This window comes from Rosa chinensis, chromosome 5 (assembly GCF_002994745.2).
Source record: "Rosa chinensis cultivar Old Blush chromosome 5, RchiOBHm-V2, whole genome shotgun sequence".
In the NCBI taxonomy this organism is placed as follows: domain Eukaryota; kingdom Viridiplantae; phylum Streptophyta; class Magnoliopsida; order Rosales; family Rosaceae; genus Rosa; species Rosa chinensis.
In genome coordinates, this window is record NC_037092.1 from 88,524,522 (window position 1) to 88,544,586 (window position 20,065).

The 20,065-nt window shown below is 38.9% G+C and overlaps 3 protein-coding genes across 10 annotated transcripts; 1 reads left to right on the forward strand and 2 right to left on the reverse strand.

Annotated features, from left to right (window-relative positions):
• Positions 1-1,313: 1,313 nt before the first annotated feature.
• LOC112164423 (receptor-like protein 2) lies at positions 1,314-3,563 on the forward strand. Its single transcript, XM_024300616.1, has one exon. It carries the CDS (start codon positions 1,314-1,316, stop codon positions 3,561-3,563), a length of 2,250 nt encoding a protein of 749 aa, XP_024156384.1.
• An 809-nt stretch (positions 3,564-4,372) lies between these two features.
• On the reverse strand, positions 4,373-12,479 carry LOC112167917. Of its 8 annotated transcripts, none has more exons than XR_005800027.1 (8): positions 12,124-12,477; positions 11,665-11,886; positions 11,316-11,440; positions 11,164-11,227; positions 10,913-11,066; positions 9,238-9,966; positions 4,701-9,125; positions 4,373-4,560 (listed from the first exon to the last, which is right to left on the reverse strand). XR_005800027.1 is itself a non-coding variant. In XM_040506683.1 (8 exons), exon 8 carries the CDS (start codon positions 8,171-8,173, stop codon positions 6,197-6,199), a length of 1,977 nt encoding a protein of 658 aa, XP_040362617.1. In that variant the 5' UTR covers positions 8,174-9,125; positions 9,238-9,413; positions 9,803-9,966; positions 10,913-11,066; positions 11,164-11,227; positions 11,316-11,440; positions 11,665-11,886; positions 12,124-12,477; the 3' UTR covers positions 4,373-6,196. The 8 variants fall into 8 exon arrangements, 7 of the variants coding, with proteins under 7 accessions (XP_040362617.1, XP_040362619.1, XP_040362618.1 ...); XM_040506683.1 differs by having other exon boundaries at positions 4,373-9,125; positions 9,238-9,413; positions 9,803-9,966; XM_040506685.1 differs by having other exon boundaries at positions 4,373-8,889; positions 9,026-9,079.
• On the reverse strand, positions 9,273-19,360 carry LOC112164424 (glutamic acid-rich protein-like). Its single transcript, XM_024300617.2, has 7 exons — positions 19,356-19,360; positions 18,766-19,009; positions 13,466-13,723; positions 13,053-13,124; positions 12,124-12,222; positions 11,811-11,886; positions 9,273-9,388 (listed from the first exon to the last, which is right to left on the reverse strand). Exons 1-7 carry the CDS (start codon positions 19,358-19,360, stop codon positions 9,273-9,275), a joined length of 870 nt encoding a protein of 289 aa, XP_024156385.2.
• Positions 19,361-20,065: the final 705 nt, after the last annotated feature.

The following is a 20,065-nucleotide window of genomic DNA, read 5'->3' on the forward strand; positions in this document are numbered from 1 at the left end:
AGCAGCCATTTATATAGCACACAATTCAGTTCAACATGATAGAACCAAACATGTTGAAGTTGATCGACATTCATCAGACACTTTGTAACAATCCAATCGGAATTTTCCAATGGCAATATAAGGAACCCAAATTCTGGCCCATGACAATTGGAGACGCAATTGGAGAGAGACCCGCTCTGATACCATATTAAACAGCGACAAGCGTGGCCCGTGACCCACTATTGTACCGATACTGTCCCAACTTAACCACCGATAGATGTTGGGTTTTAATTACAAAAAGGTTTCGGTACAATTGGGTGAGATCCACCCACTTATAAGTTATATTTTATTTGTCACTTTTCTAATGCGGGATTTTTCCTCTCCAACATGCTACATGTACCTACTGAAGATCAACTTGCAGATATTCTGACCAAAGCTGTTTCTGAAAAAGTGTTCCATAGCTCACTAGATAAGTTGGGCATGTGAGACATCTATTCCCCAACTTGAGGGGAGTGTTACATGAGCTGCTTAGCACACCAACCTTGACAAAGAGATCTGCTCTATATCAGCATATCTCCACCATTGACAAAGTTGTCCATGCTACATTAATGCCTTGACTTATTTGTACCGTAATAATGTATCAGTAAGCTTTCAACTATAATGGTATGATAGTTATGGTAGCATTTCTATAAGAGCAGGATTGTAAACATGTAAGAATGTGCTTGAATATACAAAGATACATTACCAGATTTGACATCCCCATCACGGTAACCCAAATAAATAGCTTCTTGGCTTGAATACCTATACCTGACACATTGGAAATAGAGCCGAAACTCAGCTTTCCTTTAATGTTCTTTTTGTAGTACACCAACCGATCACAGTGAACAATTGAACATAACATGAGTTCAACTGATCAAGGCACAATTCGTTCTCATAATAATTATACCTTTTTAAAAGAAAAGTTCTTTTCTTTATTTTTTATCTTTTTCAATTTTGAGGCTATGTACTCTCTAAGTTAACAGTGACCAGTAGTAGATAATTATATGAGCAAAGGAAGACAAGCTGACATATGCAATTTTACACGAAATCAGGAAAAGAAAGGTCTCTGTCACAAAACTTGGCTATAAATATGGGCCAAAATATCTTCTATAATTTGTCTATATGAAAATGATACCGATCTTTCTAAATGCCGATCAGACTGGGTTATGGACTTATGTGGTCATCAATTAATTTGGCAATGCTGATCGACCTCGTTTTAGTTCAATATAAATACAAACATGAGTGAAATCTGATCTAGACAACGAACAGACTTGCTAGTGCAGCTTTATCACCAAATGGCTAATGCATTCCCTTCCTTCTTGCTCTTGATATTCTTTTCCAATATCATATTTGAAAACACACATGCTTGCAACCATAAAGAACGCAGCTCTCTGCTGTTCTTAGCTCTCACTCTGTCTTCTCCTCATTTGAATTGGACTTCCACTGATTGTTGCAATTGGGAGGGCATCACATGTAATCATGGTGGTTGGATCACCCATTTGCAGTTACCTTCCAAAGGACTTAAACTCAAAGAAGGTATTTTTCCATCATCATCACTTGGAAATCTCACACATCTCACCCACTTGAATCTGTCCCACAATTCACTTTATGGTTCTCTAGATCAAACTGAACTCCTCTTGTCCTTGAATGATCTCGAAATCCTAGATTTGAGCTATAACCTTCTTTTTGGAGTGTTACCATCTTCTCCACCATCCTGTCATATTCGGATGGTGGATCTTTCCAGCAATCGTTTACATGGTGTAGTTCCATCTTCTTTTTTCCAACAAGCTTGGAATTTGACTAGTTTCAATGTCAGTAACAACACCTTTTCGGGTCCTTTCCCATCCTCTATTTGTCGTCCTTCCTCCTCGTTACAACACCTTGATTTTTCCTTCAATAATTTCACTGGTAGTATATCTTCTGGATTGGGGAAGTGTTCCAAACTGCAGGTCTTCCGAGCTGGTAACAATTTCCTGTCAGGATCGCTTCCAGAAGATATGTTTAATTCTACCACACTTGAAGAGATTTCACTACCTCTAAATTCATTGTATGGAGCAGTGAGTGATAGAATTTCCAACCTCACCAACCTTACAACCCTTGACCTCTCCTATAACCAATTGAGTGGTGTGCTCCCTCTCCATCTTGGGAAGCTCTCCAAGTTGAAACACATACTCCTTGATTCCAACTACCTCGAAGGTTCATTTCCCCTATCTTTGATGAATTCCACGAACCTTGTAGAACTTCGTCTGGGATCCAACAACTTGGAAGGCGATATTTCCATGCTTAATTTCTCCAGGCTTGGTCAACTTGGTAAACTTGACATGCGGAAAAATAACTTCTCTGGTATCTTGCCAATAAGCCTATACTCATGCAAGTCCTTGAAAGCAATTCGATTGAACTATAATAATCTAGAGGTTCAAATACACCCTGAAATTCTTTCCTTGAAATACTTGTCCTTCCTCTCACTTGGTTGGAACAAACTCCTGACCAATGTGACAGGGGTAATGAAGATACTGTTGGGTTGCAAACGTCTTGTAGTCCTTTCCTTGGCATCTAGTTTTTTAGGTGAGGAAATGCCGAACGGTGTTGAAATGGCAGATTTTAATGGATTTCAAAATCTTCGACTTTTAGATTTGAGTTCATGTAACCTTAGTGGTATAATTCCTTCATGGCTATCGAAGCTGAAAAAGTTACAGGTCCTGGATCTGAGTCACAACAGAATCACTGGCTCAATTCCAAATTGGCTGGGGACTCTTCCAAGGCTGCAAACTTTAGTGATGGAATTCAACCAACTTTCTGGAGAATTTCCAAAGGAATTGTGCACACTACCTATGTTAGTATCTGGACAAACTGCAGCTCAAGTAGGTCGTCAATATCTTGAACTGCCTTTCTACTTCCGTCCTAGTGCTGATGCAAAACCTTTGCAGTACAATTATATATTTTATGAACCAGCTATACACCTAAGTCACAATTGCCTTGGTGGGAATATACCTATTGAGATTGACCAATTGCAGCTTCTCCGATGGCTGGATCTTAGTGCTAACAACTTCTCCGGCAACATTCCAGACCAAATATCTAACCTAAAGTACATTGAGATACTGGATCTCTCCATGAACCATTTGTCTGGAAAAATCCCGGCATCATTCACAGATCTTAATTTCTTATCAAGTTTCAATGTCTCGTACAATAATCTTGGAGGACCAATACCATCAGGCACTCAACTCCAAAGTTTCAATGCTTCTGCATTTGAGGGGAATCTGAAACTTTGTGGTGCCCCACTGCCAAATAAGTGTCAGACAACAACAAAGGGTGCTGATGCACCTGATATGAGCACCCAAGATGCAGACACCAAGGAGCAACAAATTCCATGGTTTTATGTTTCTGTTACGCTTGGGTTCATTACAGGATTTTGGGGAGTCTGTGGTCCTTTATTGCTGATGAGAAAGTGGAGGCATGCATATTACAATTTCCTAGACAATGTACAAGACAGGTTCCATGTGATGATAGCAAAGCGTATGGCAAGCATAAAGAGAAGGTTTGTTTAGAAGTTAGATAGCAGACATAGTACTCTACTACTCTTATTGTAATAATCATAATAAAACAACAAATTTTCATTGAAAAGCATGAAATTTTCACATATATTTACTTATAATTCACATGATGTAGATCAGTGCCTGTAGTTGGCACGCAGAGGAATTAACAATACATTATTTCCTTTTGTGGCAACTAACAAGAAATTCATATGCACATATATTTGCTTCTGTAGGCCACTTGTGTGGAGAGAACTTGAGAGCAACAAGCACAAAATTCTTGCAACAGATAGAAACATATGCACTCCTTATTCTTCTTCCAATTCCAACTCCATTTAGTTCTTTGTACCTGCAACACCATTAAGGAAACTACATTAGTCCACCAACACTGACATTGTCAGTCTTGCTTCCACATAGTCACAAAACTTGGCTATAGACTCCATGACAAAATATGGGCCAAATATCTTCCATAATTTGTCCATATAAAAATGATACCGATATGTCTTAATGCCGTTCGGACTGGGTTATGGACTTGTTGATCCTTCTGGGAACTTATGCATGTGGTCAGTAGAACTAGGCTGATCATGGCACAGTTCGTTCTTATAATAATTATACCTTTTATTTATTTTTTATGTTTCAATTTTAAGGCTATGTACTCTATAAGTTAACAGTGACCAGTAGATAGTTATATGAGCAAAGGAAGACAAGCTGCTATATGAAATTAAAACAAAATCAGAAAAAGATAGGTCTCTTAGATTCCACTAGATATAGTATGCTGCGGTTTGTTCTTCCTCAATTTTTTGTATGTATAACAATCAGAACCATAAACTAAGAAACGTTTATTGGTGAATGTCATAACTTTACATATTACAAAAGCTGGTATTTAAGTAGATTTGTATATTTACATATTGCAAAAATGGAATTTTGGGATAGAAGCTTTGCCATCAACAGTTACGTGTGTATGAATGCTGCAGAAGAATCTCCCATGACTACACATTTCCTCATCAACATTCTGAACACAGTTGTGATCAATACACACCAATCAAAAGCCATCCCACACGTTTTATTAACAGAATCAAAACAGAGTATAATATCAGAATCCTCCCCTGCTTCTGCATTAAAAACTGCAAGTTTCATGAGAATGTGTCTTACCTAAATCATCACGTCTCCTGCCATTCAAGGTTCAATGCATAATCTTTGATTAAGATTTTCACAGCTCAATTTTGCTTCCGGCTATGCTTCAGGTAGGTGTCTCTTTTCAATACCAATAAGCATATAAGCCAGGTCAACTCCTAGAATGAAAAAACAGCTTAATTGCTGAAGTTGTAACAAAGAATTTGTTAGGGTCCAAACCCTAAGAGAAATTGAAAGAGGAAAATTCAATTCAATTCTCAGATATCCTTTACAATGCAGCTAGATTCCAGCTATATAGTTGAAATAAACGACACCGTTTACATATTTGGACCTACACAGGATTCTGGGCCTGGATACAAGTTGGGCTCGGTTGATCACATAGTTGGGTCCTAACAACACCACCCCTCTTCAATTGAAACTTGACCTCAAGTTTAAGGAATAATCTGCTGCTCAAACAAATAGCCACAATCTCAAACCAGAATTTTGAAATTACATAACCATCCTGCATTGTTTCCTTGTAAGTCACCCCTCCTGCCCATGAATGCAGTTTACACAAATCAAAGCATCTCACCAGGGAATAATAGAAATCTGTCCTCTTGTCCAGGTTCATGAAATCTGCAGCAAGTGAATCAACTTGAGGCTTATACCTCATCTCCCATTCCAGTTCAATCTTAGCAAGCACCGAAATGCCATATAGAAAGTAACCCAAGTGATTATGGTGATCAATGTAAAGTCCAAACCCAAAGTCTGCACCATAATCCAATGATCCTTGTTTAGTAAAATTGCCACCCCATTTAATCTCACAAGAACCATTTTTTCCAAGAGTTCCATTTAACCATGACTCAATTGCGTCCCAAAAGTAGTTCTCGATATCAAGAATCACCAGAAACTCAGCTGTTAACTTCACAGTATCATTTGCAGCTTTTACAATAGAAATGTAAAAGAATATGAAGATAATGGTGATGATCCAACTTCTGGAACATTGATGCAATAGACTCTTCAGTGCATAGTTAGGTATAAGGGCTACGTGAATAAGCTCCTTTCCACTTTTGGGGAATCGAAATTCATCTGAGATTTTGGTAATTATGGATTGAGAAGACGAGGAACGATCATAATATCTATTACAGAGTGTAGAACCTTGCAGTGTGAAGTCTTCACTTTCAAAATCATTATCTACGAAAACCATGGAATTGCAATATGAAACAAAGGATATGAGATTGTTTAAATTGCATACCACAATTAGTCTACCACTCCCTGTTTGCTTTTGAGCTTCTGCCTCTAGCTTTGAAATCTCTTCCTCATAAGTCATTGAGCTTCTCAAACAAATGTTGCTTATTATATCCCTCACCTTGCACTTTGTGTGCCGCAAACACATGTTATAGTGAGCCATATGTGAATCTGAGTTGGTAATGTGCAAGTCTTCACCAGAGTAGAAAACAAGTCCAGTAGCAATTGCTCCAGTGGGAGTGATATGAGATTCAATATAAAAAATAAGCTCTCTTATCCGGAATATGTCACCAATTAATAGGATGACCCTTGATCACAATCAAACCATGCGAGTTAAGTATCCAAACTTTTGAACTTGACAGTGCTGTAGGAACCCAAATCCAAAAAGTGACCAACTCTTTCTTTGTTATGTAATGTTGAGTAAACTCCACTATTTGAGGTGGCATACATTTGTCCACAAGTTGCATATGCAGAGACAATACGTAAGTAACAAAGAAGATGGTCGCAAGGCAAATAACCTCAAGTGATTCCTTCTTGTGATTAAGTTTATTGACAAGAAAAACACTCAAAGTTCCAAAAACATGTGAGACATTTCCAACTAGCACAGCTTGAATAACAAAAGTAGTTATTGGAACAACTAGACCAGAAAAGTACCTCGAAGATGAGAACGCTAAGTTGATCTGGACAAAATCAATAACTTCCTTAATAACCAAGTCTATAGACCCTTTGTTCTTCTTGTTCCTCTCGTTGTTACTCCCCATCAATACCAGAAGCTCTTCTCTCCTTTTCACCTCCTTAAGGTCAATATACAAGTCTGCCCTTTTCGCTTGCCCGTGAAGAAGCTCAATCTGCTTTCTAATATCTACCGTAATTTTGAGGAAACTCACAAGTAAAATAGCAAGTGCTTTCTCCAACTCCTTTACAAACCCATAGAACTGATTCGAAACCAGCACATCATTCTTAAGAAGCTTCACATGCAGAGGACGAGCCACCATAAGCAATTGCCCAGATCCTTTTGTTTCCCACTGATACTCCAAATTAACCCCATCTCTGAACATGTTGGGGCATAGAACAACTATGTGTCCATCATTTCTATTCACCAAGAAACTATTGAATTCAATGCCACAAGAGATAAGCCCATGATCATGGTGGAAATCGCAGCATCCATTTCCAAAACTAATCACTGAAATTTTGGTAAACCATCTTATATTTTTCTCAACATATCCATAACTCCATAATTCAATCAAAGTCATTATTAGTGAAAAGATAAATTTCAAGCTATTACCAGATGCCATTGTCCCTGCAAAGTACTCCATAAAAAGTTCATTTGTTAAGAGAGTACTACCTTTATCACGAACCTTCTTATCAAATCCAGAGAAGCATAGTTGCAGTACATAGTGACTAATCTTCTTTGGACTCTCAATGTAATGCGTGAGCATTACACACGATGCATTAAAAACATTTACCACAGAACATGTACCAATATCCCTTCCATACCCACAACACTTAGGTAAGGCATACTGAAAGTAATTTCCTACCATCATCGATATATTATCAAGCTCTGTAAGTTCACCAGTCTTCTTTTGGACGACATCTCCCTCCTCTGGTACAAGACTTCTAGTTGGAGACATCAACTGAGCTGGTCCTGAAGAAGTCTGAATTGACGGCGGCGGCAGCGAGCTCACTGATTTGATCGATTCCGGTAGCTGTGATAAAGAACCTAGAAGTGCAGGCTCATCATTTTTACCAATTTTACTCCCAAAATGTTCGTTCTTCACCATACAAGCAGTCATCTCCATGGTACTTAACTGAGACTTGGCACTATTTAACCCAATATCAAGTGATGGTAATTGATCTTCCAGATAGGAGTACCCCAACCTTGAGTTCTGAACAAACTGTTGCCGTTCCGTACTACCTTCCCCAGATTTCAAAGCATCACTGATAAGCTTATTTGTACCCAAAGAAGTACCCAAGTTACAATTACGACCATCATCTATCATTTTACCCTTACCTCTACTAATACTCACTCCAGAATCAACCACAACAAGTGCAGGTGAGTATGGTAACATAGACTCAGTAGGCAAAGTGAGAGAGTTACCACTAACACATTCCTCCATCATGCTGAAACAACCAATAGCTTGCGCTTGAATAGAGCCCATCGTCATAATCGGAGAGGACACCGCTTGTGAAGAGGAAAGCGACCTAATTTGTTCTTCTGGTTGGCCAGCTGAAGTATATTGCGATTGCTTATCCTGGTAATCCATTGTCGTCCTAGCTGCCCATGCCCTAGCCTTGGCTGCCCAATCTTGTTCACTGTTCTGGGCTGGGTATTCCCAGTCTTGGTTATTCGACCAACTATGAGCACCCCACTCCTGATTGAGCTGCGGAGGATGATAAGATTAAGGATTATAATGGTGCGCATAATGAGGAGGAGGAGGCGACGGGGACTCTGATGAGTGGTACCGGTACTGGTTCAAGTACCACGCGCCTTGCTGCTGATAGTGGTAGGGAACCGAAATGGCCGGTAGTGGTGGTGGTGGCGGCGGCGGCCTCATGTATTGCTGTTGTTGCGGTCCGTAGGAATCCATGGTCTCGAATTGCAGCACCTGAGAGATAGGTTGAGTCACTGATGGAGATATGATCGGTACTGGAGAAGTCGACTGAGAATTGATTTGAAGCACCGAAGGCTCAATCACCTGAGCTGCTCGCCCCAGTCTCAGTTGTCTCAACTCGTTTAATATCTCAGACTGGAACGAAGTCTGTTCCGTCGCCATCGACGCCATAGATTTGTGAAGTTCACGGAATTCCGCCGCTGTCTCACAAAATCCCGCCGCTGTCACCTCTAACTCGACTTGGAGCTTCATCCTCAAATTACCTGGGTCAGGCAGACGCGGCGGTGTTGATGAATATTGTGGCGGATCTCCAGCTTTCCTCGGCCCCATGATTTGGAGCTCTGATACCAGTTGTTAGGGTCCAAACCCTAAGAGAAATGGAAAGCAAAGGAAATAGAAAAGCAAAAGGAAAATTCAATTCAATTCTCAGATATCCTTTACAATGCAGCTAGATTCCAGCTATATAGTTGAAATAAACGACACCGTTTACATATTTGGACCTACACAGGATTCTGGGCCTGGATACAAGTTGGGCTCGGTTGATCACATAGTTGGGTCCTAACAGAATTTGAACAGCATGTCAATGCAACAATTACCTCAATGCCTACATTGTAACAGAAAAAATTTCAGCCACTGATAAGAAAAGAAGAATACTCCTTTTGAAAAGTCCACAGCAGGATCAAAGATTGAGCCAATAATAAGTGGGTATTGTTTACCTTGTACGTCATCCCTAATTTTCATGTTATTCATCTCACTGGGCAACCGTATTTCCACTGCCGTCTCGTAATCCAGATGAAGGAGCCACACTTACAGAGGCCATGAGCACTATCAAGAACTGAGATAATTGTCTTCTAGATTCCCTCTCACCTATCAAAATAAATCAATAGCATAGCTACAGAAAACATATAAACATATTAGCATTAATGTTAAATGATACAAATTATGTTAAACCATTGATTACAGTGAACTCTTTAGATGCTTCACATTTCACAATTCAAATGTATGATCAAATTTATTGAATTTAGGTTTGGGACTGAAAAACCTTAGGAGCAATTCCAGCATTCCAGGGTTCTCTGAGTACGTCCTAGAAAACACATAAATAATATCGCACATAATTTCAATCTAATGAGCAAGGAACCATTACATCTGTACAAATTCTATCCCTATGATGGAGTTAAATTCCAAGGTTTTTGCATTCGATATAACAGAAGAATCTAGAAAAGCAAAACAGTAATAAATTTTCTATGCATTTTCGATAAGCTGTGGTATAGTCCGGTTTACTTGGACATCCATCTCTGGAAAAGCTTATTTCTTTGGTGGTTCACTGTTGTCCACATGTCATCCGATCCTTCTGCTTATTCTCAGCTTCCTCGATTAAAATCCTCCGCTTCATTCTTTTCTGCCATCTTAATTAAGCAGATGTCTTATATATTACAACTCACGTTCTGCAAAAGATAGGTATTGAAATTCAGGAAAAAAGGAAGATACATAAAAGCTTAATACACAAATTTTCAGTACAATAAATTACTTCAGCAGTGGGAAAAAAGCCAAATGTTATTTTCACAGCTAGGTTAAACCCAATAAATAAAGATTTAATGTTACATTAAAAGATAAACAGACTTCATGTTTAACCCCAATCTGTGAAAAAAATAAAAAATAAAAAATAAAAAAATAATGTCAATAAGACCACCGTGCAACACAGCAATATTGAAGCACATTAGAGAAGAATCGATCACATTTGACATTGTGAGTATTTTGAGAAATGAAAGAAGAACGCATCACATTTGACACTGTATTTCGGCTTAATGCAACACAGCAATATTGTATAGATCCTCGTCAACTTAAACTTTTTTGAGTTTAGATAAGTTGGTGACTAAAATCAATATTGTTTAAGCTTGCTGGTATTTTGATATTGCCGCGAATTTGGTGAGGACAATGGGTTCCATTTGTCAGATCCCATCTGCAGGAGCAAAATAAGTTGCTGACTAAATATTGTTTAAGCTTGCTGGTTTGTGCTGGTTTTGGGTGAAATACAAACATTAAAATCAAAGAAATAAGCACATTAGAGGAGATTTCATATAATGCAACACATCAATATTGAAGCACATTAGTGAAGAATCCATCACATTTGACATTGTGAGTATTTCAGCTAGTTAGTTTACAGAATGGTCAAGATTGTGACAAATACATGGTTTGCAGAAAGACAATTAAACTTAATAAACAGGATCTTAATCCTAACAAAAATGATCAAATAACAGACAATTGGGATAACCATATCATTCTTTTTTTTTTTGGTCAGACAAATCATTTAGTTGTGGGTGCTTTCATAATGAGCATGCCTATCATCAAAGATGTAAACTTTAGTGTGCAGATATGAGAGAGGAAGCATACTTGAATATGGTGTCAATGTGGGTCATCATTGTTCCCTCATCCTTCAGAAAAAGTTTAGCTCTGTATATCCATGTGAATATGGCTGAAGCTCCTCTACTTCAATCATACTTGTGCTTCCATTTTCAGTCTATTGGCCCCTCTCCCATAGTTGGAGCTACATTGTTCAGATGAACACCAAAATTAAGCATGAACATTCAACTCATTAGATTGAGATTTCTAAGTAACAAAATAAGAGAATAAATCAAAGTTACCGATAGAAAGCGGATTTCCCCGTAAATTTTTTATGTCGTCGGCAGCTGAATTTCCATTTTCATCCTACAGTTTGATCAGATTGGAATCAAAAGTTCCACAATTTTAGGTTTATTGAAGAAATTTGATGATGCTATAAAGAAAAAGAAAATACCTGATCTTTGAGCTTCCTGTACTACTCCATTTTCACACTCACTCATCTTTTTCTCGTAAAATCTTGGGTCTTTTCAGATCTTGCTTTAAATTAAGATATTATTGTATAGGAAGTAAACCCAGAAACTGGGAAGACGAAGAACATTCGAGGAAATTGAGATTAGATTCCAGAATAATAGATCAACCAAAAAATTCATCAAATTTCATAGATAAAACAGATTTCAGCTGAAAAAGAGGAGCATAGTTTATGCCAAATGCAGAAATTGAAGAAGCAGGAAGTGAATTACTTTACTGATAGAGAACGCAAACAATACTTCAAAAGTGTGCAGAGCAAGAATTCGAAGGATTACCTTTCTTGGTAAGCAGTGTCTCCAAATTGAGGTTTGGTTACCAATGTAGCCAAGTCATACTTCTCCAATTCTTTTTTTCTGAACCAATTTTGTTTTACTTAAACTACAGATTGACAGTAGCTACTACTTATATGTTGTTCACATACAAATACACCAGCCTAACAGCAGTTTCAGATAGCAACACTGTCGCCTGAAGGCATTTGCTCTCTCAGCTATGGTGGCCTGTTTCAACACACAAAATCAACAGCGTCAGCTACTATATTCTATGACAAATAAAGAACAAACCTTTTGTGGACAATAAAAACAGATTCCCAGAAGGCCCAAATGGGTTGGAGTGGGGGTGAATTATACAATTAATCCATATCGTGAATCGAACTTTCCCACATGTATAAAACTATCAAAATTATAACCATAAATCTAATGTTATATACAATGGTAGCAAGTCAAAGACATACTCACCTTAATAGATTGAACAGCCCGAACATAATCTTTCAGGGGTTGACATCGATGGCTGGAGAAAGATTTGAGAGGTTTTGCTGTTGAATGGTGCAAACTAACCTGTACAGGTAAAACGGAACATCTTCCAAAACAAACCCAACCCTCGATTGTTTCTTCGCTCTCAGAGTTGCTGTGTGTCTATCTCTATCACCGTCTCTCTCTCTCTATCACCGTCTCTCGAAGCCTCCAGCGTCTTATCGTAAAACAATGGCAAAATCCTAGTTGAGGCAAGTAGTAAGGGTAAAACCGTCGCTCCATTTCGGGCCGGGATGAACAGTGATATACTTACTATTCAGGAACAGTATACACAGTGGCGGAACTAGGATCAAATTTTTGTCCAGGCTAATTAGAAGGGCACAATATATTTTTTTTTTTTTAGGTTTGGAAACCAGTGGCTCATCCTCACGCCTTTATTATTTAGCAAATTACCACTCCCTACACTTTTAGCTCATAAATTACCATCAGCAAACCTTTTTTTTTTAATTCCCATGTGCTAGTGTGCAAGGTATTATCCCTTGCAGTCAAATTCCTTTCATTTTTTAATTATTTCTACTGACAAGTAAATTACGAAATTGCCCTTGTGATTTGGATAATGTGAATTAACATTGCTGAATGTCAGTAGCATTATGAAAAAAGAATATCTCTACATTTCATCTTTGTTTTTCTTAGAAACAACTCATTTATTTAATAATTCCAAAAACTATTTGTACATATTACAATATGAAACTTTGACACTATCATTTATCTCTGGTTTTGTTGCTTCTGCATACAAGCAGTAGTGTACTAAGGATTAGTAGTAGGTTACCCCCAGCAGTATACTAGCCCCAGTAGTATACTGACCCTCAGTAGTGTACTGATCCACAGTAGTGTACTGATCCGTAGTAGTGTACTGGCCCCCAATAGTATACTAGCCTGGCCTTCTCGCGTTTGCTCACTTCAGCATTGCTTTCATTAACTCCATCCTAATCCATTAAGAAAGTACCATAAACACAAAACTAAAGCATTACACAACACCACCAATCCAATAAGAAAGTACCATAAACACAAAACTAAAACTACTGACCCTCAATACAAAACTGAGAATCCACCAAATACAGGGAAAAAAAATTGAAATTCAATTTTATTTAGCACCAATTATTTGGTCATACTTTTAGATCAAAAACCAGTGAAATCAAATCAAATAGTTCTATGGAATAACTACAAAATAGAAAACAAAACAACAAATAGTACCAGATATGAAAATTTTCAACCGGAAAGTACTGAAAGCTACTTTAACAAATAAGGAAAAGATTCGGCTAATTACGTCATCCTTGCCCTCGCCGTCATCGTCATCTCCCTCGCCTCTTTCAGCGTCTTCCTCATCTTCTTCGTCGTCCTCATCGTCTATTGACTGAACCGGAGGGCCACCAGAGGACTGTACGATCTCCTGGACATCGTCGTCGTCATCTTCATCCTCATCGTCCTTATCGTCATCATCATCCTCGTCTTCGTCGCCGTCCTCTTCCTCGTCTTCGAGGCCGTTGTCGGAGTCAGAGTCGGAGGACTCCAAAACGGACTCGTACTGCTCGAATTCCTCGACAGTCAAAGGCTTCACTTCTCCGCCTGGGTCTCACGCTTGGTTTGCCGTCAAGGTCGCGCGCTTACTTCTCCCCCGGGGTAGTGCGCTTGGTTGGCTGCTGGCTCGCGCCCTCGCTTCGTCGGCTGCTTCAATTTAGGGAGGATCTGGATTTTGGGACGGTTTCGATTTTGGAACCATTCCAATTTGGGGATCTGGATTTTGGGACTGTTTCAATTTTGGAATCTTTCTGATTTTGGGAGAGTGGCATGTTTGGTAATTTTTGTAATATTTGAGTGTTTTTCTTTAAGATGGGCTGGTAGCCTGTTTCAATAATTGGCCGCATGGGATATTAGTTTTAGACTCTGCTATTGGTAAATAGTAGTGTTATTTTGTAGTTATTGGTAAAAAGCTCTTATTTATTTTGGATCAAAACATACAACGGAGGAGACATAAAACCAAACCCCGTAAATTAAAAACTACAAGCATACATTTATTGTAAAATAACAATAAACTCTCCAATCTGCAACACAAAATGCACATCTTTAAATAAAAAATAATCACAAGTTCACAACATGATCAGAAGCCAAAGAAAGCATCAAGAAATCCCAAAGCCCAACAAAAGCTCATTCACTTATTGTTACATACTTACATCACCGACCATCAGACCATGATCAACAAAGAGTCAAAGACATCACTACATCAGTCGGTAATTCTAACTAAAAATACATTCATTCATGATTCATGAATCATAGCCTATTATCGATTTATCATATTAGCCTATGAGATAGCCATCCGCCGGCTGACATGGAATCAAGATCATCAGGACCTCACTCACCTCAACTAACAAGATCCTCACGACCTCACCGACCATGAATCAAGATCCTCACCATCACCGACCATGAATCCATGATCAAGAATCAAGATCCTCAGGACCTCCGACCTCAGCTAACAATCTAACATGGAATCTCTCTCTCTCTCTCCCCCAAACCTCAACTCATACACAAAAGCCCAACTCACAACCAGTGGTAGCAAACAAAATCGACATTAGGCAAAAGGAGATATGGGATTTCTTTGAGGAAACTCCATTGGAAAAAACAGAGCAGGAAGAAGAAGTGAAGAATAGAGGAGATCGATAGAGCCTAAGATTCCTACCTTGTTTCAATCGATAAGTCCATAACCTCCATCGAAACACTAGAGTAGATTGAGGCAGTGAGGCTGTGACTGTGACTCTGTGAGCTGCTGTGGGAGCTAGGAGCAGACGAATACACGGGACTTCTATTTTTTTTTTCTTTGGGCTGGAATGGGTTGGAGGTAGAGATATATGTATACTTAAGGGTTTTTAGCCCAAAATGTTGTCTAGGCTTGAGCCCATACAGCCTACCACGTCCTTCCGCCACTGAGTATACAGTGCCAACCCAGCTTTAGTATATTGTATAATATGTGAAAATTTGTGGGAATGTTTTATCATGATTATTACAAAGAGTAGTAGCAGAGTACTGTGTCTACTATCTAACTTCTAAACAAACTTTCTCCTCATGTAGTCATGCTTGCCATACACTTTGCTATCATCACATATGCATACCTCCACTTTCTCACAAGCACCAAGGGACCCCCCCCCCCAAAAAAAAAAAATTTGTAATAAACCAAGTGCAACAAAAACATAAAACCATGGAATTTGTTGCTCCTTGGTGTCCGCATCTTGGGTGCTCATATCAAGTGCATTAGCACCCTCTGTTGTCCGACACTTATTTGGAATTGGGGCACCACAAAGTTGATTCCCCTCAAATGCAAAAGCATTGAAACTTTGGAGTTGAGTGCTTGATGGTATTGGTCCTCCAAGATTATTGTACGAGACATTGAAACTTGATAAGAAATTAAGACCTGTGAGTGATGCCGGGATTTTTCCAAATTAACAAATGGTTCATGGAGAGATCGAGTCTCTCCATGTACTTTATGTTGGATATCTGGTCTGGAATGTTGCTGGAGAAGTTGTTAGCACTAAGATCCAGCCGTAGGAGAAGCTGCAATTGGCCAATCTCAATAGGTATATTCCCACCAAGGCAATTGTGACTGAGGTTTATAAATGAGCTATAAACGTAAAGGAACTGTAAAGGTGCTGCATCAGCATTAGAGTACACAGGCAGTTCAAGATAAATTAGGCCCACTTGAGATGTAGTTTGTCCAGATACTAACATAGGTAGTGTGCACAATTCCTTTGGAAATTCTCCAGAAAGTTGGTTGGCTTGCATCAGTAATGTTTGCAGCTTTGGAAAAGTCCCCAGCCAACTTGGAATTAAGCCAGTGATTCTGTTATGACTCAGATTCAAGAGCTGTAACTTTTTCAGATTCGATAGCCATTTCAACACCATTCGACATTTCCTCACCTAAAAAACTAGATGCCAAGGAAAGGAATACGAGATGTTTGCAACCCATCAGTATCTTCATTACCCCTGTCACATTGGTCAAACCTTTGTTCCGACCAAGTGCGAGGAAGGACAGGGATTTGAATGAAAGAATTTCAGGCTGTATTTGAACCTCTACGTTATTGTAATTCACTTGAACTGCTTTCAAGAACTTGCACGAGTAGATGCTTCTCGGCAAGATACTAGAGAAGTAATTTTTCCGCAAGCCAAGTTTACTAAGTTGGCTAAGTTTGGGAAAATTGAGCATGGAGATATCATCTCCCAAGTTGTTGTTTCCCATACGTAGTTCAACGAGGTTTGTGCAATTCATCAGAGATAGGGGCAATGAACCTTCTAGATCGTTGAAATCAAGGAGTATGTATTTCAACTTGGAGAGCTTCCCAAGATGGAGAGGGAGCACACCACTCAATTGGTTATAGGAGAGGTCAAGGGTTGTAACGGGGTGAGGTTGGAAATTTTCTTACTCACTGCTCCATACAATGAATTTAGAGGTATCTAGTGAAATCTCTTCAAGTGTGGTAGAATTAAACATATCTTCTGGAAGCGATCCTGACAGGTAATTGTGACCAGCACAGAAGATCTGCAGTTTGGAACACTTCCCCAATCCAGAAGATATACTACCATTGAAATAATTGAAGGAAAAATCAAGGTGTCGTAACGAGGAGGAAGAATGACGACAAATAGAGGATGGGATAGAACCTGAAAAGGTGTTGTTACTGACATTAAAACTAGTCAAATTCCAAGCTTGTTGGAAAAAAGAAGATGAAACTGCACCATGTAAACGATTGCTGGAAAGATCCACCATCGGAATATGACTGGATGGTAAAGAAGATGGTAACACTCCAAAAAGAAGGTTATAGCTCAAATCTAGGATTTCGAGATCATTCAAGGACAAGAAGAATTCAGTTTGATCTAGAGAACCAGAGAGTGAATTGTGGGAGAGATTCAAGTGAGTGAGATGTATGAGATTTGCAAGTGATGATGAGGGGAAAATACCTCCTTTTAGTTTGAGCCCTTTGGAGGGTAACTGCAAATGGGTGACCCAACCATCTCGATTACAAGTAATGCCTTGCCAATTGCAACAACTACTAGAAGTCCAGTTTAAGAAAGGAGAAGACAGAGTGAAGGCAAAGGACAAGAGAGAAATACGTTGAGTTTGGATGCATGCATGAATAATATTATGCGTAAACAATAATATAAAAATGAGAAGGAAGCAACTTAAGGATGAAACCATTGCGTGGTTTGCAGGCTGAACTAGCATTTCTTTCTTAGAGGTAGATTTAGATCGATTGCTCACAGGTTTGTGCATTTATATAGCGGGAGCAAAGTAATGGAAGAGTAAAAGCAAAACCGAAGAAAATTATTTCACTAGGTAAAACTGTCGTCCCTTGGTTCCTAGTCTTTGCGTGGAGTATGGATCGATGGTGATCCCATTGTTGTTTGTTGAAGATAAAGCCTTATTTTCAAGTATACAATGATGCCAAAGAACTAGATCAGCCGTGCGCACTAACAAGTTGTGGACGACCAGTAAGTCCAAACCCTGTCTGACCGGCATTGCAATGATTGCATATATACTGTTAAAAATTTCATGGCACCCGGAAAATTAGTACGTGGCTCACTCATTTTTGTTTTTACTTCAATGAAAATACAAAATTTTAATTTATTCCTAGATTCTAGAGAGGAAATGACGACTTACTTTTTAAAGCAAATTACCAATAGCTACAATCTCAGCCCATTTATTACCAATAGCAGGATTGTTCTTTGCCAATTCCCTTGCGGTACTGTAGCTGAACCTTGGGCAAGGTGCAAGCCCATGCGGCCATTTTCCTACCATTTTTTGAATTGTTCTGTTAATGAGAAAATTACCAAAGTAACCTCAACTGACTTTTAAATAGATAGAACGCTTCATACCACAATGTTATCGTGATTTTCAAAACTGGTTCAACCTCTGTGTCATTGAAGCCGCCAGAGCACATCAGAGCTCTGATTCTAGTGGAGGTTTGACCCTCAGTAGCAGAGGTTTGACCCTCAGTAGCATACTGACCCCTAGTAGTATACTAACCCTTAGTAGATCCTGACCCCCAGTAGGCTTGTGAACTAAACGGAAAAAAAGAAAGAAAATGAATAACTGATGTCATTGCAGATTAAAAGGGGAAATCCAATTACATGCATTGCTATCTAATTGCATAAACCAAAGCTAAGCATAAACCGAATCATATATTCCACAAATATCAGCTAACACCAAAACAATTCTATCGAAAACAACAAACTCAATGGGCACATTCTAGGCTAAACAATCGCATTCGAAACACATTCAACTAATTCAACCACAAAATCACTTCAAATACTCACCACTTCCTGCTGTCAAACCACAAATACTCACCAAGCCTTAAAATTGAAGCAAAGGTCTTCTTCGCCTCATCTATTCCTGCACAAAAGAACAGCATGCATCAAAAAAGGAATAATCGTCGGTAAAAACCCAGAATAATCGTCGGTAAAAACCCAGAACTCATCCAATTGATTCACGAGGAGGAGATGTAGAGGTGGGAGGTGTCCGTGTGTGGAAGAGAGAGATGGAGAAGAAGGCTGCGGTGCTCTGATTATGTTAAGACGAAAAAATACCTTTGATTCATTCTGGCCCCCAATAGTCTTATCCTCGGAGTCGGCGGAGCAAGCGACAGCCTTGAGCTCTTTCTCGTCCTTTTCATCTTCGATCGGCTCCTCCTCCTCGGAATTGGATAGGGCCTCGTCGGAAGAGACCTCGGGTTTCGTTTTGGTGGTCAGTATACTACTGACCCTCAGCAGTTCCTCTTCGCAGCTAGCTTCGCCAGAAAATTTTGATTTTGGGACGGTTTCAATTTTGGATCTGATTGATTTTGGGAGAAATGGTTTGTTAGAGTCTGAGTGGCATGTTTCGTAATTTTATTAATCTTGGGGTGTTTTTCGTTACTATGGGCTAACAGGCGTTAGCCGCACGGGCCATTAATTTTGGAGTCTGCTATTGGTAAATAATATTGTCATTTTATAGTCGTTGGTAAAAAACTCTACTTTTTTTTAGTAAGATAATGGTCAAAATCTCGTATTCTGATAAGAGTACAATTGACAGCATGGGGATATGTATATGTACCGTGTCAAAGTTGAAGTTGGTTTTGATGGCTCCAATGATTTTCATTTCTATGGAATATGGTGGCCTAATAAGGCAATGAAATTACTCCATTGAATGCCTTAACGCATACTGTAAATGCTTCCTTAGGCCTTAGCGGAGTTCCAGAAACTTTCGTTATTCGGTTAGCCATACAGTTTACACTAGTTAGCATCCCCGCGCGTTGCTGCGGTTTATTATTTGCCTATATTTGATCAATAAATGCCAGAGATATTTAGGTCTTTAGCCATGCCATCCATAAAGCAACATTCAGAATATAATTTGCAAATACATTTATATTTACAACTTTACATAACAGAGAAACACAGAGTTAGAAGGAGAAAAGTAAAACATTATATACTTTGTTATAACAAACTGAATTAGCAAAAGGTCTTTATCACAAATAAGCAAAAGTTGTCGAGCTTCTTTATGTAGGTTAACTTCAGTTTGAAGAGCAGTAAAATCCAGCAGTGTGCATACCAGCCTCCATGATGGTATGTACTCACTCTTGACATCTGCAACAAAGAGAAGAAACAGAGAACCATCTTATGTTTGAAGTGCAAAAAAATTTGCAGCTTGAGGGCTTCACTATTCATTATAAATTAGTAGGCTTACCTATTGAAGATGATTCATGTATTGCAGCCAAGTCTGAAAACACCCATCTCCAATTATGTGTCCTTACCTGTCACAATTATAGTAAATATGTCATGACTCTCATGGTATCTACAATTCTTTTGTTTATATGCTGCTGTGATTGTAACATGGAACCAATGAGGCTTT

Coding starts and splice junctions, on each gene's coding strand:
- LOC112164423 (XM_024300616.1), top strand. CDS start 1,314: ATGGCTAATGCATTCCCTTCCTTCTTGCTCTTGATATTCTTTTCCAAT.
- LOC112167917 (XM_040506686.1), bottom strand. CDS start 8,173: ATGGATTACCAGGATAAGCAATCGCAATATACTTCAGCTGGCCAACCA.
- LOC112164424 (XM_024300617.2), bottom strand. Junction 13,125..13,465: donor ACGGCGAGGGCAAGGATGAC/GTAATTAGCCGA, acceptor TTAATGGATTAG/GATGGAGTTAATGAAAGCAA. Junction 9,389..11,810: donor GCTGTTAGGCTGGTGTATTT/GTATGTGAACAA, acceptor TTATTTTGATAG/GTGAGAGGGAATCTAGAAGA.